We start from the raw sequence: 16,076 nt of genomic DNA, 5'->3' as shown, positions 1-16,076 counted from the left end.
AGGTCAAATTCTCCGGTTAATCACTAAGATTCAGTTAATCACATTAAAATATATTTTATTTTCAGTAAAGTGTATATCGTGTCATAGTCTTGAGAAGGAGTGGAGGTTATCAGCTGTGCTCATGGTAATATTTGCTCGTTTTGAGTTTGAGTCGCTTATTTATAGTACTTTGTGTTTGTTTTTGCTTACTTTTATTTATTGATGGTGATCTGTTGTATTTTTTAAACTTGGAAGGTTATTTGATTTTATTTATGCTCATTTTTGGCTTAGTGGAGATTTTTTATTTTTCTTTAAAAAATATCATTAGTGGAAAAAATTTTTTTAAATTAATTTCTGCTGTTTTTTTTCTTTACATAGTCATTTTCATGGAAAAAAAAATATTTTGTATCTTAGCTTTTCAAACAGTTCGTGGTAATGTACTGTAAGTAAGGAGCGACCCGGCTCAATGGTAACCGAAACTCTAGAAAATGGGATTTTGATACCAATAGATACATCAGAAGAATCAGATTTTAATGCTGATTTCAAATATATATGTTTCATCAATTTCAGTCCTACACATCAAAAGTTACGTGCCTGAGAACATTTGGCTAATTTTCGAAAAAAAGAGGGAAAGGCCTCCTAAAAGATATAGAACCTTAATAAAAATCACAACATGATATTCAGCATATTAGAGAACCCTACTATGGAGGTTTCAAGCACCTGTCTACAAAATGTTTTGCGCGAAGAAAGATCACGGATGTGTTTTTTTATTTTTTATTTTTTTTCAGGGGTGATCGTATTGACCCAGTGGACCTAGAATATCGTGGGAGGGCTTACTGGAACGGAAATTAAAAGTTCTAGTACCCTTTTTAAGTGACCAAAAAAATGGAGGGTAACTAGGCCCCCTAATTTTTGGAGCACGCTCATTTTTTTTCCAAAGTTACCCAATCAAAACTTTGGGATAGCCAATTTGTTCAACATTGTCGAAAATATAATAACTATGTTAATTTTGTTTTGATTATTCATATATGGTGATTCAAAATCAAAACCTGTATTAATTCAAAACCTTCAAAAATTAAATAAAAAAGACAAGCTTTTTTAACTGAAAGTAAGGAACAACATTAAAACTTAAAACGAACAGAAATTATTCCGTATGTGAAAGGGGCTGTCCCCTCCACAACGCCTCGCTCTTGACGCTAAACTTTGACTCTTTCTCACAACTATATTTTTTTAAACAATAAAAAACTTCAGCGTAAAGAGCGAGGCGTTGAGGAGGGGAAAGCCTCTTTCATATACGGAATATTTTCTTTTCGTTTTAAGTTTTAACGTCGTTCCTTACTTTCAGTTAAAAAAACTTGTTTTTTTTTATTTAATTTCTTTAAGAATCCATAGTTTGGCTTGCTATTTGTATGTTGGAGAATGTTCTTTAACTATTTTAAATCCTGACACAAATAGCATTGTTTAATTTAAGTTTAAACCTCCTCAAATTGACTTGAAAAATAAAACTTAATATTATTCCCAAGAAATTCTATCTATGTTCTTTGACAACCAGGATACACTTACACTCTTTTGATTAATCTGAATTGTAAGAGCAGAAGTACTAATATTAGTAGCCCCGAAAGTTTCAAATTAATACCTCCAGTTGTTCTTGATATATTGCCAAGTTATCTTATTGGCAACCATACACATAGTGTCTTTTGATTTACTTTTAAAGCAACATTTAGTTTTAAAGCATAATGGACCAACTGGAGAATCGAGGGGGTTGAAATACCCAATATTCCTTGAGAAATAGCTGCTAGACTGTTCTACTATGGAAAATAAATGGGCTTGGGAGGAGGGCTACTTGCCTTCCAATCTCTTTACTCTTAAAAGGGCACTAGAACTTTTAAGTCTTGAATCTAGTTAGCTCCTTTAGAAGTGTCATTGAAAAATAGTGCTGCCTTTGATATTGCTTATATGCCCTACATATAGTTGAAAACCTACATACATCTAGTTTTTTTCTGTTTAATTGAAACTTTCCCTAAACGTCCCCTAAGAGTTTTACCTTAATACCCTTAGTGTCATTAGTTACAGTTACTGTAGTGGTAGTATTAATAGTATATTGATTGCCTTTTGGTGATATGAACCTCATCAAATGGATGAATGTGGTTATAATGGAGCTTGTGTATTCTGTGCTGCTAAGTTTTGTCCAGTCAAATTTTCATGAAGGAGTGGATAATGAAGTTATTGCCAAACAAGCAGCTGACTTTTTTTATGAAAAGTCTATTATGACACCTAAAACTGACCTATGGTCCCGAGTTTTCGTAGGCGAATGTGTGCCTCGACGGCAAGGTGATCTAGCTAATTACCGTCAAATAAAGGAAATAATTGAGACCTTTGAGAAATGTGAGTCTGATGATTTTATTTTGCCTACTGGCTTGATTATTTTGCCCACCGAGGTTCCTGTCATTCCAGCCGTTGCATATTCAATCCTCGCATCAAGGTCTCTAATTATTGTCTCCGAACTCTAGCAAATCCTTGAGAAAATTTTGTCTTATGATTTAAATTTCCCCCCTCTTAGCGACCCATGCCCCATCCAGTTGCTGATAAGCATGTCATTATTGTCATTTAAAGTGTTGTTGATGCATCATCAGTTTCCTCAGACGAGCTATCTCGCATTATTCCCCTTTGCCAATAAAAAAAATATATGCAAAGACCCACCAATAGATTCACGTGTTTTAACCAGGTCAGGAGTTGCTTCAGTAAGCATTGCACTTTGGTCAGGAAATATCCCTTAGGACTTTTCCCTGAGAGCTCTTGTTGATCCCCCAGAAAAGAAGTTCCAAATACCTTTAATACTTTTTCCAAAAACCTTTGAGTGCTCACAGAAAAAAAAAATAAACCTTCGCTTCTATCCTCCCGATTTATATGTCCTGCTGCAGAACTATCACTAAATATGGATGCCCACTGTGCTACAGACGCTCTTAAAGTGCTATTGATACATCATCAGTCGCCTGTATCTCGCATTATTTACCTTTCGTCAATCAAAATAATAAAAACGAAGTCTCACCGCCTCGTGTGGGATTATAAAATGAACGCGAATTGATTCAGATGGTTTAATCAGATGAGAAAGTGACTCAACATAAACAAAAATATGTATATAATTTACCTCTCCTCTAGATTTTTACACAAAAAAGAAAGGCGGTTCGAAGAGCTACACAGTATCTAAAAAAACTGATTTTAAAGATAGGATAATTTTTCAGGTTGAATCGTCTGCAAGAAATTTTTGGAGGAGAGAGGGGGAATTCTCTGCAAGGATGGAATTCTCCGGAAGGGATTCTAAAGGATGGGGTATTTTTACATTGGAGGGACTTTACAAGGAGGAGTTTCTCCTGAGGGGAGGGAGTTTTTCATGGAGGTTGAGCCAGATGTACCAGCATTATTTGTAAAACAATCGGAAATTAAATAAAAAAAAAAATTCAACTGAAAGTAAAGAGCAAAATTGAACCTTAAAACGGACAAAAACTACTCCGTATATGAAGGGCTTGTCACCACCCTACGCTTTATAAAAATCAAGAAAGTAGTAAAAGTTTCCTCTTTACGCTAAATTGTGACTGTTTGTCCCAATTTTTTTTAAGAACTACTCCAGAAACACAGGGGCAGTTTAATTACAATAGGAAGCTTTTTAAAGTGCTAAAAACTTTAGCATGAACAGCAAGGTATTGAGAAGGGGTTAACCCCTTCATATACGGAATAACATATGTTTGTTTTGGGTTTTAATGCTGCTCCTTACAAATACCGTTGAAACAATTTTTTTTTATTTTATTTAATATCGATGAGAAGCCACGGTTTCATTCCGTCTAAAACTAACACACCGTTTGAAAATATAAGGATATGGCAGAGAAAAGTAAGAAAAACTTTGTTTATTTACCAAAAAAATAAATGATGCTAATATTTCATATTTGTGGTATATTTTCTAATACTGGCGACTCCAGCGACATGATGATGATGCTTTTGGTAAAAAAAAAAAAAAAAAGCTGCACTTGTGTGCTACGTAAATGAGACAGATGGACAAGGTTTTTTTTTATTTTTCTTGTTTTTTTGCAGAACCCTTTCTCTTCTTTTTTCATTTAATTTCTTTCTCACTTTTTTTCTTAATGCGTTTTGTCCATTATCCGCTTTCCAACTCAAAGGAATACTTTAAGAATTGAGTTTGTCATATCAATGTTGTTGTCCTCGCATCTTTGCCTCGTTTTTGTCTTGCAAAAGTGTCAAATTAAAAAAAAAAATATTATATATGCATATATAGGTTAATTATGGTTAAAATCCATAAAATTCTCTAATTCCTTTAGTTTGATCCATGACCCTATTTCCTCATTTTTGATCGTTTCCTTTGCTTATATTATGGCAGGCCAGTATGGTTTAAGAAAATATCTATGAAAACAAATAGTAAAAAATCGTGCTACCTAACCATGATTAATGTGAGAATAATTTAGTGTGTGATGTAAAAGTTCTAGTAGAGGGTATGGATTATTTGAACCTTCTTTTTACGTTGGAACTCCTAGAGTTATGTTCGGTAAAGGTTAAGAATAGTAGCTTCTTAGAAGCAGACAAGCTAGTATCATATAGCCTTAAGCTATGTAGGAAAAAGCTAAAATACAGTAATAATTGATTAAAATTGACTCACAGACAGATAAAAGTAAGGGGAAAAGGAAATAGATTCATTGATTTTAGTTTCATGTTATAAAGTGTATTTATAGTTTCATATTTACTAGTTGAAGCTTCTAATGCGCTATTTGGTGGTGCTCTTGGTATGGCGCTATTGGGTGGTGCTAGTAGTATGGCGCCTGAGGAGAGGTCTGATCACCCACCTCCTTACGAAGCCCTTGACAACCCGCCTGCTTACGAAGCCCTACCTCCATGTGAGTTCTTTGACGCTTCAGGCCCTGCAGCTTCTGGACCAGGTATATTAATTTTTATAGGGCTAATTATAATGCTCTAAGTCAGTGGTACCAATTTCGTGGCATGCCTCACCTAGGCAATTCTAATATCATGGTGCTCCCTCGTGAAGTTTACAAATAACAAAAAAAAACATATCCGCAAATCGCCAATATCCGCGATTTGCACAAAATCCAAACAAACTATTAATTGCCATCGACGGATGCTAGCAAACAACTGAGAAGTTTATAGGGATTCGTGGGAAAAGTTTTTTAAATTAATTTCTGCTCGTTTTTTCTCTACTTAGTCATTTTCATGGAAAAAATATATTTTGTATCTTTTAGCTTTTTTCCTTAAGAATCCATAGTTTGGCTTGCTATTTGTATGTTGGAGAATGTTTTTCAGCAATTTTCAATCCTGACACAAATAGTAATGTTTAATTTAAGTTTAAACCTCCTCAAATTGACCTGAAAAATAAAACTTAATATTATTCCCAAGAAATTCTATATATGCTCTTTGATAACCTGGATACAATTACACTCTTTTGATTAATCTGAATTGTAAGAGCAGAAGTACTAATATTAATAGCCCCGAAAGTTTCAGATTAATACCTCCAGTTGTTCTTGATATATTGCTAAGTTTTCTTTTTGGTATCCATACACATAGTGTCTTTTGATTTACTTTTAAAGCAACATTTAGTTTTAAAGCATAATGGACCAAATGCATAATCTAGGGGGTTGACATACCCAATATTCCTTGAGAAATAGCTGCTAGACTGTTCTACTATGGAAAATAAATGGGCTTGGAAGGAGCGCTACTTGCCCTCCAATCTCCTTTTACTGTCGTTTTAATCTGAAGACTAGATGTTCAATATGGAAAACTGACCCTGAAAAATTGTGCAAAATTGTGGCTTAGAATTTGGGTAACGTGTGGTCGCTCTTTAAGGGCCTTTCTCATAACCAACTTTCACCCCTAGCCTTAGCGCATTAGCAAGAGCAATTGTATTTTAAGGCCTTTTTGAGATTAAACAGAAAAAAAAGTTGGAATTTAAACGTTGTCTTCATAAAGTAAGGTACAATGGTGTGGAATTTTCGAAGACCTCTAGTCAGTGGAAACAAGTGATTAATGTAGCGAAATCTATCAACCCTTGCTCTTCTTTTGTTTTCACGGCTGCAAAACGCCGTGAAGTCATTGACCTTATACCTTGTCATGAATGTATTCATAGTATAAAGCCCTCCGGCGATAAATTGGTGGTGTGGATTGATCACTGCTGCTAAGGACTTTTGCGATTCTGTTCCCTCTGTAATGAGCAACTGTGACGTCAAAGTAAATGAAACAAAATATATCGGTATTATGAAATGTTTATCAAATGTCTTTGACGTGGGCATGCTAATTGGCCGCGGCAATATTAAGGATGCTAAACGAATGGGCAATTCTTTTGCTACTAAAGTGTTTTTCGAAAATGCAATTGCTCTTGGTAATGCGCTGAACCTTCGTGTGAAAGTTGGTTATGAGATTTTCCATGTTCATGAGTTCCAGTGTCCACCGAGGGGCTGTTATAATTGCCAATCGCCTAATCACCTGAAGGCCTATTGTAATAAACCTAAACGTTGATCCCGCTGTGCAGAAGAGCATGAATTGTCGCTCGATTCCCCGTGCCAGGCTATCCCTATATATGCTAATTGTCATGTTAATCATGTTTCATTTTCACCATCAATACGACTAAATATGCCAATTGTCATGCCAATCATGTTTCATTTTCTCTAAAATGCCTAAAACCTTCCATAATGCTGTAGATAAACGTTCTAGTCAGCAAAGAAAATGACTTTTAAAATCGACTTTTATATCGTCATTCAACATTAACGGAACGAAGGATAAAGATGATTCTTTGAACCAGAAACTATCTAGTTTCGAGATTTTGTTTCTACAAGAACACCTCTTGCCCTTAGTGAGTTTTAACTCCCTTCGCAGGAGTAAAGAACACTTGGTTTTCGCTAGAAATGCCCGAAAAACTTCCGGGAAACCTTCAGGTGGGCAGGCCTGCGTATTAAAACATAAACCGTGGGTGTTATCGTGAATGTGATTATTTCATTGCAATCCGTTTTGCTAACCTAGTTTTTATTAATGTATTCCTCCCTTGCGACCAAAGATCCTTTTCCTCTCTAAAAAGTATACTAAAGCATGTGCATCGCTAAAGACCCTTCTTGTTAGTGTTGAGAGTAATGGATTGGATTGGATCCTGTTAGGCGATATGAACTGTAATATAAACTCTAGCTCAGCACAAACTGATTTATTTTTGAATTCGCTACCAAATGGATATTGGGTTTTGGATAAAGACCCATTCATACATACAGAATAACAGTTCATTGTCTGATATTGATCACTGTGTTGTTTATTCTGGTGTTTCTATTAGCGATATTCACATTGACCAGGATGAACTTGGTTATTGCCATCTGCCCCTTTCAGCCATTGTCACCTCTTCCCTGATATTTCACATGAAATACAACACTTGGCTGCAGCATTTCAAAACGTGTAATGTAAATTGAGGTGATTTTTCCTAGTTTTCCATAATTTATCAAGAGAAACTGATTTCTATTGAGGATTTATAAGAAAAACCTATCTTGTATAGTTCCTAATATTGTTTCTCCTGCTTATAATATTTTTTTTTTTTGCATTAAACTTTGTCCAAATACAGAGTGACATTTGATGTTCTGAGGTCGAGACTATTTTCAGATTCTTGTCGTATTTTTAGAATTAATTCAAGAATATTCCTAGTGCTGAAAATTTTGTAATTTTTTTTTCCAGAAGGAAATAACTATTTCCTAGTTTTTAGTATAAAAAAACTTATGGGTCTAAAAAAAAATTTTTAAGTTGAAAAAATTTTAAGTTTGTATAAAAGTTTCTTGTCAAACGGGGTCTTCCCAATGGAGAGCTATTAATTAAGTAATAATAATAATACTTTATTTCTTGCCCTCTATAGAACAATACGAGTGGAGCAAAATATTATCTGCAATAAAAAAGAAGCAAGAAAAAAATTAAATTTCATTTCTAGTAGAGGAAACGGATTAAATTGTGGTATGTAACAGACATGAAATTAGCTCTTCAACTTGAAGAAAAATTAAATAAAATGAAGGAAAAACACAAAATACAGAAGAAAGGACTGGCACAAGAAAAAGAATGTTTGACCAGCAGTGTATGGAACCTCAGATCGGTAAACAAACAAAAAACCATAAAAAATACCATAGAATAAGCTTGTTAAACTTTTTCTTACAAATATACCTTGCATAAATCTTTTAACCTCAAATTTTCAATATATTCATTGCTAAAAATGACTGTCAAATTTTGCCACCTTCCTTGTAACGCCAAAAAGTATGTATCGATCCTATTTAAATTTCCAGTTTAATTCCTTTTTGTATATGAATTTTCTAATAAATGCTAATAAAACTGTTTCCTTCTTTTCCCTTTCTTTCTCTCTCTCTCTCTCCCTTGTTTCTTTATTTCTTTCTCTCTTTCTCGCCACCTCTCACTCTTCTTTGACATGCGTATTTTGTAGAACCTATCGGGATATCTCCTGAAAAGCCATCATTAGCAGCCACGGCTGAGCAATTAGGGGAAACCTTACCAGTCCAAGTAGCTAGCAGTTTACCCTCCGAAAGTGCCACGTCCTCGCCTTCGCAATTGTCTACATCCCAAGATGAAATGATATTTTCTGAGTTGATAGACTGTACCGATGAAGTTGAACGCCTGACCTGTGTTCTGGCCTGTGGACCTTGGTAAGATTTATTTGCTCTTTCGTTTGGGTTGAATGTTTTGAAAATAGATAGCATTCAACCAGCTAAATTTTTAAACCTATGGCTAAGTGCGGTGACTAAGAAAGTTTTTTTTAAGAAACTTTTTATTCAGAGATGTTCCTAGGATTGGTGGTACCTGGGGAAAATTAATTACAGTGCCTCCCTTCCTACTCAAATATAAGCAAAAAAGCCAAGTCAATGTGAAAATTGGATCAAAGCAGGCAAATTCCTTAGACCTGGCACCCCCACGACTTGGCACCCAGAGCAGTTGCCCTATTGCAATAGCCTAATGCATGTTGAGATGAGGATTCAGCAAAAGTTTAACCCGACGATTTGCTTAGCAACTGCATTGGACGGATCTAAAATCTCATATTCTTTTTAGATCCTAGTAATAAATATCCTAGTTTTGTAGTCACCACAATTCTCTGTTATAAATATCCTAGTTCTTCAGTCACCACAATTCTCTGTTATAAATATCCTAGTTTCTTAGTCACCACACTTCTCTGTTATAAATATCGTAATTTCTTAGTCACCACTCTTCTCTGTTATATATCTCCTAGTGTTTTAGTCATCACACTTCTTTATTACAAATCTCTTAGTGTTGAAGTCACCACACTGCTCTGTTATAAATATCCTAGTTTTTTAGTCATTCCACTTCTCTGTTATAAATCTCCTAGTCTTTTAGTCACCACACTTTTCTGTAATAAATCTACTAGTTTTTTAGTCACCACATTTCTCTATAATAAATATCCTAGTTTTTTATCCACCACACTTTTCTGTAATAAATCTACTAGTTTTTTAGTCACTACATTTCTCTATAATAAATATTCTAGTTTTTTATCCACCACACTTCTCTGTTATAAATATCCTAGTTTTTTAGTCACCACATTTCTCTGTAATAAATCTACTAGTTTTTTAGCCCCCACATTTCTCTATAATAAATATCCTAGTTTTTTATCCACCACACTTTTCTGTAATAAATCTACTAGTTTTTAGTCACTACATTTCTCTATAATAAATATTCTAGTTTTTTATCCACCACACTTCTCTGTTATAAATATCCTAGTTTTTTAGTCACCACATTTCTCTGTAATAAATCTACTAGTTTTTTAGCCCCCACATTTCTCCATATTAAATATCCTAGTTTTTTATCCACCACACTTTTCTGTAATAAATCTACTAGTTTTTAGTCACTACATTTCTCTATAATAAATATCCTAGTTTTTTATCCACCACACTTCTCTGTTATAAATATCCTAGTTTTTTAGTCACCACATTTCTCTGTAATAAATCTACTAGTTTTTTAGCCCCCACATTTCTCCATATTAAATATCCTACTTTTTTATCCACCACACTGTTCTGTAATAAATCTACTAGTTCTTTATCCTCAACAATTCTCTGTTGTAAATATCCTAGTTTATTAGTCACCACACTTCTCTGTTATAAATATCCTAATTTTTTAGTCACCACTCTTCTCTGTTATATATCTCCTAGTGTTTTAGTCATCACACTTCTTTATTACAAATCTCTTAGTGTTGAAGTCACCACACTGCTCTGTTATAAATATCCTAGTTTTTTAGTCATTACACTTCTCTGTTATAAATCTCCTAGTCTTTTAGTCACCACACTTTTCTGTAATAAATCTACTAGTTTTTTAGTCACCACATTTCTCTATAATAAATATCCTAGTTCTTTATCCACCACACTTCTCTGTTATAAATATCCTAGTTTTTTAGTCACCACATTTCTCTGTAATAAATCTACTAGTTTTTTAGTCACCACATTTCTCTATAATAAATATCCTAGTTTTCTATCCCCTACACTTCTCTGTAATAAATCCACTAGTTTTTTAGCCCCCACATTTCTCTATATTAAATATCCTACTTTTTTATCCACCACACTTTTCTGTAATAAATCTACTAGTTTTTAGTCACTACATTTCTCTATAATAAATATCCTAGTTTTTTATCCACCACACTTCTCTGTTATAAATATACTAGTTTTTTAGTCACCACATTTCTCTGTAATAAATCTACTAGTTTTTTAGCCCCCACATTTCTCTATATTAAATATCCTAGTTTTTTATCCACCACACTTTTCTGTAATAAATCTACTAGTTTTTAGTCACTACATTTCTCTATAATAAATATTCTAGTTTTTTATCCACCACACTTCTCTGTTATAAATATCCTAGTTTTTTAGTCACAACATTTCTCTGTAATAAATCAACTAGTTTTTTAGCCCCCACATTTCTCCATATTAAATATCCTACTTTTTTATCCACCACACTGTTCTGTAATAAATCTACTAGTTCTTTATCCTCCACACTTCTCTGTTATAAATATCCTAGTTTCTTAGTCACCACACTTCTCTGTTATAAATATCCTAATTTTTTAGTCACCACTCTTCTCTGTTATATATCTCCTAGTGTTTTAGTCATCACACTTCGTTATTACAAATCTCTTAGTGTTGAAGTCACCACACTGCTCTGTTATAAATATCCTAGTTTTTTAGTCATTACACTTCTCTGTTATAAATCTCCTAGTCTTTTAGTCACCACACTTTTCTGTAATAAATATACTAGTTTTTTAGTCACCACATTTCTCTATAATAAATATCCTAGTTCTTTATCCACCTCACTTCTCTGTTATAAATATCCTAGTTTTTTAGTCACCACATTTCTCTGTAATAAATCTACTAGTTTTTTAGTCACCACATTTCTCTATAATAAATATCCTAGTTTTCTATCCACTACACTTCTCTGTAATAAATCTACTAGTTTTTTAGCCCCCACATTTCTCTATATTAAATATCCTACTTTTTTATCCACCACACTTTTCTGTAATAAATCTACTAGTTTTTTAGTCACTACATTTCTCTATAATAAATATCCTAGTTTTTTATACACCACACTTCTCTGTTATAAATATACTATTTTTTTAGTCACCACATTTCTCTGTAATAAATCTACTAGTTTTTTAGCCCCCACATTTCTCTATATTAAATATCCTACTTTTTTATCCACCACACTTTTCTGTAATAAATCTACTAGTTTTTTAGTCACTATATTTCTCTATAATAAATATCCTAGTTTTTTATCCACCACACTTCTCTGTTATAAATATCCTAGTTTTTTAGTCACCACATTTCTCTGTAATAAATCTACTAGTTTTTTAGCCCCCACATTTCTCCATATTAAATATCCTACTTTTTTATCCACCACACTTTTCTGTAATAAATCTACTAGTTCTTTATCCACCACAATTCTCTGTTGTAAATATCCTAGTTTCTTAGTCACCACACTTCTCTGTTATAAATATCCTAATTTTTTAGTCACCACTCTTCTCTGTTATATATCTCCTAGTGTTTTAGTCATCACACTTCTTTATTACAAATCTCTTAGTGTTGAAGTCACCACACTGCTCTGTTATAAATATCCTAGTTTTTTAGTCATTACACTTCTCTGTTATAAATCTCCTAGTCTTTTAGTCACCACACTTTTCTCTAATAAATCTACTAGTTTTTTAGTCACCACATTTCTCTATAATAAATATCCTAGTTCTTTATCCACCACACTTCTCTGTTATAAATATCCTAGTTTTTTAGTCACCACATTTCTCTGTAATACATAAATCTACTAGTTTTTTAGTCACCACATTTCTCTATAATAAATATCCTAGTTTTCTATCCCCTACACTTCTCTGTAATAAATCCACTAGTTTTTTAGCCCCCACATTTCTCTATATTAAATATCCTACTTTTTTATCCACCACACTTCTCTGTTATAAATACCCTAGTTTTTTTAGTCACCACACTTCTCTGTTATAAATATCCTAGTTTCTTAGTCACCGCACTTTTATTCAGTGCGGTGATAATATCTATAGTAATTATATAATTATATAATTTATGCTAATTATATAAAATATAGTGATGAGTTGACTATATAATATAGTCACCGCACTAAGTGCGGTGACTATAGGAATTGAAGCACTGAGTCCTTTCGAAAAATAAATAAGTAAAAAATAAGTAGACTTAAAAATAAAATTACTTCCATTCGTGAAATTTTTTTTTAGGTCTGTGGTAGCAATGAATATGATGAACTGCCTTATGATAAGTGAAGTCTGAAGTATATGTTCTTTTCCCATGAGAAAACTTGGCAAAACTAGGTTCCTAGAAAACTTTAACTAGGTTCCTAGTTAAACTTTTGTTGAATCCTCATCTCACCATGTATTAGGCTATTGTAAGCTAGTTTGAGTACGAGTTTATTGTTTAGTCTTGCTGTTTGCTTTTTCAGTTTTTTTTTCTTCCCTGTTCCCTTTCCGTTAATTTCCTTCTGTCCATTCCATGTCATATGGCATTTTGTTATTTAATGATGACAAATAAATATAATCAGTGTAAAATAATATAGCAAAATTTTCTTTTTAATGATCTATTATGCATTTTGATGGTTTTATGAAAACACGCAAGCTGTGCACTACAAACTTTTAAAGAGGTGCGTAATAAAATTTTAAAGGGGTGGACTATGAAAATTCGGGATGATTTGGGATATAAAATTTAGGTGGGATATAACATTTTTGAGGGCATTGGTGTTCCCTTTGTATAAAAATCCTAATTCTTGCAAAATTCATTTTGTTCTCCAGGAAATCCTTGTGTATGTTAGGACCTTTCTGAGGTGGTTCTGGCAAAGAATTAATCTTTAAATAGGTGCGCTAAAAGTTTTTAAAGAGGCCCCCTATGAAATTTTAAAGAGGTGCACTATGAAATATTATAAGTTTGTGCCATAGATTTTTTGGAGGGTATTGGTCTTTCCTCGAGATAAATATCGCAATTCCTGCATATTTTCTTTTGTTCTCCAGAAAATTCTGGGGGGGGGGTCTTCTTGAACCTTGCTGAGATGGTTCTAACAAAGTGTGAATCTATACAAGTTACTTCTGTTTCCATGTCAGGAAGTGATCTATCTGAGGGTTATCCTACCATACAATTTGTTTTAACTCATTTATGTTTACTTCTCCCACCCCCTCTTCCCGAAATGGTCTAAAAGATCCTTTTTTGTATATTAATTATTATAAAAATAACAATAATGGTCATTCAAGAAAGTAAAATAAGAAATAAGAAATGGTATAATAATCAATATAGGAAACAAGAAAGTAAGACAAAATAAGAAATAACTTATTTCATGTCCAAAAATCATGTTCTTACCATCAGCGGCAACTTTATGAAATACTGTATACCATGCTTACAATACTAACCCTTCTGTTCGTTGAGAGAAGGGGTTCTCAGAGAAGGCCAAAGCTTTAATATAAAAAAAAATAGTGTTAACTTACCTCTTTCAGTTTGGGTGTGGGAAATTATGCTACAAGCCTGTCCAGTGGACAGGCTGTTCAAAATACATTTTTAAACCCCTCCCAAATTCTTCTTCGAGGAGGATATTTTTTAACCTTGGATTGTCAATACCCTTCCTTGAAAATGATGTCCCTAATTATTTTGCAAATAGATACTTTCAACTTAGTATTTTATGCCTTTACAGGGTAAAGATTCTGAATAGGAAATTGAAGGAGAGAAATATAGCAACTGTGGGTCAACTCTGTTCCTTGCCGCTCAGCGAGATTGAGAAACTGGATATTCAGCCGCCCAAAATTCCTAAAGTCAAATCGGCTATGCAGGTAATTTCATCATCAACGACAATAACTCTTTAGATTTTTATTCTTTTTTCTCCTTTGATTTTTGAATAGCATGCTGAGATTTTTCTTTTAAATATAACTAGGTTGTTTCTAGTGCTCATAGCTTTTTGGGAGGTTTGGAAGTCTTCTGATGGAACTTTACATCTGAGACACGAAATGATTATAGAAAATCCTGAAATTTTCGGGAAACACTAATACTTCATCTATTCAAATAGTGCAAAATACCCAATTTGTCAAAAAAAAAGTAAATGGTATATAAAACCCAAATACCATAAATTGTAGGAAATTTGGGAATGTATTTTTCGGAAGTTAGTGTTAAAGTTTTGAGTCATTTAATTAAAGGCCTTTAAGCAAAGGTTGGTTTTAGCAGTATGAATAATTCCTTAATGACAGTTTTACTTTTATTTTCCCTGAGAGAAGGATTTTTTTTTCTGCTAATCTTTTCTACACCATTGAGTTCCTATTCTAAGTGACAATGTAAACTATGAATCAATTTCTTTGCTGCGAAGACTAGGTTTTTGCCTGACTAAATTTTTGAGATTTTGAGAATATAATCAGGTTGTGTCTAGTGCTCATGTTTTTTGTTTTTTTTTTGAAAATTTTGAATTTCCAGCAACATTAATACCTCATTTTCGAAACAGTATAAAATTCCCAATTTCTCAGGAAAAAATTCTATATGAAATACAAATACTGTAGATTCTAGAAAATTTTCGAATTTATTTTCTAGTTCAAGTTCCAGTCCCAAAAATTTGTAGCTGGGTACGTGAACTACCAATAAGTCCTTTCGACCCTTTGATGCTCCAAAAAGTATCATCAGATATTCAAAAATCCATTTAACTTATCCGTAGCTAAACCCTCTTATCAGTTAAAACACTGCAATCAACTTAATTGAACTTCTAATTTAATTGGTGTGATATTGGAAGTACAGGTACTTGATTCAACTTGCCCCAGCAGTTGAAGACCTATAGGGCGGCTGGTACCAATACGGCTCTTCACGCTCACTCCCGCGCCCTTTTGCACTCTCCAAAACAAATCATGAATAACCTTCTTCTTTGTAATGACTTAATTATGCATTAATAAACACTAATCAATCTATCTCTTCTTTGAGATATCAAATAGTGCATTAAAAATATTCCTAGCCATGTGCCAAGGTAAGTTGTGATTCAGGATTGCACTGTAGATGTTTAAAGTATTTGCTATATAGCAGAGGGGATTGAGGGATATGGTCTCCACACTCAGTGGCTGACAATCAAATAAGACATGCTGGATTGTTTAATTAGTTACAAAGCAGGCCCGGCATAGGGCTTATTAATATAACTTCTGAATAAATAATATACTATTAAGAACAAGGGTATCCGATTTGAAACGGTAATATAGCACTATGTATGATCTAGAACAAAAAGAATATAAACTCAATTTGCTGCGATTAACATTAGATCTTTGCCTAATAATATCACGTGAATTGACGTCAGAGAGAGGACTTGGGTTTAACAAAGAAGCCTTGGTTGTCAGTAAATCAGCAGGTTTATTATATTTGGTACCTTTATGGCTAGGAGCATGTTGTAAATAAACCTGGCTGCCTTTAGCCTGGAGGCTCAGAAGCTGTCTTCTAATGTTCAATAGGTCCTTATCATTTGCGATTCTATTAATTTTTTTCAGCAACAGTATTGCCGATCTGGAGTCAGAAAGGCAAAAATATTCTCCTCTA

At 33.4% G+C, this 16,076-nt stretch overlaps 1 protein-coding gene across 1 annotated transcript in view; it reads left to right on the top strand.

Annotated features, from left to right (window-relative positions):
* The window catches only part of LOC148941465 (uncharacterized), a 48,136-nt gene that overhangs the window by 22,611 nt on the left and 9,449 nt on the right, over positions 1 to 16,076 (top strand). The window contains exons 4-6 of the mRNA XM_089104271.1: positions 4,734 to 4,922; positions 8,450 to 8,669; positions 14,215 to 14,350. Coding sequence (XP_088960397.1) covers positions 4,734 to 4,922; positions 8,450 to 8,669; positions 14,215 to 14,350 — 545 coding nt within the window. The remainder of the gene's footprint in view (positions 1 to 4,733; positions 4,923 to 8,449; positions 8,670 to 14,214; positions 14,351 to 16,076) is intronic.

This window comes from Artemia sp. Qi Xiang Cuo, chromosome 18, assembly GCF_049724085.1.
Source record: "Artemia sp. Qi Xiang Cuo chromosome 18, ASM4972408v1, whole genome shotgun sequence".
Taxonomy (NCBI): Eukaryota; Metazoa; Arthropoda; class Branchiopoda; order Anostraca; family Artemiidae; genus Artemia; species Artemia sp. Qi Xiang Cuo.
This window is presented reverse-complemented; position numbering and strand designations above follow the sequence as displayed.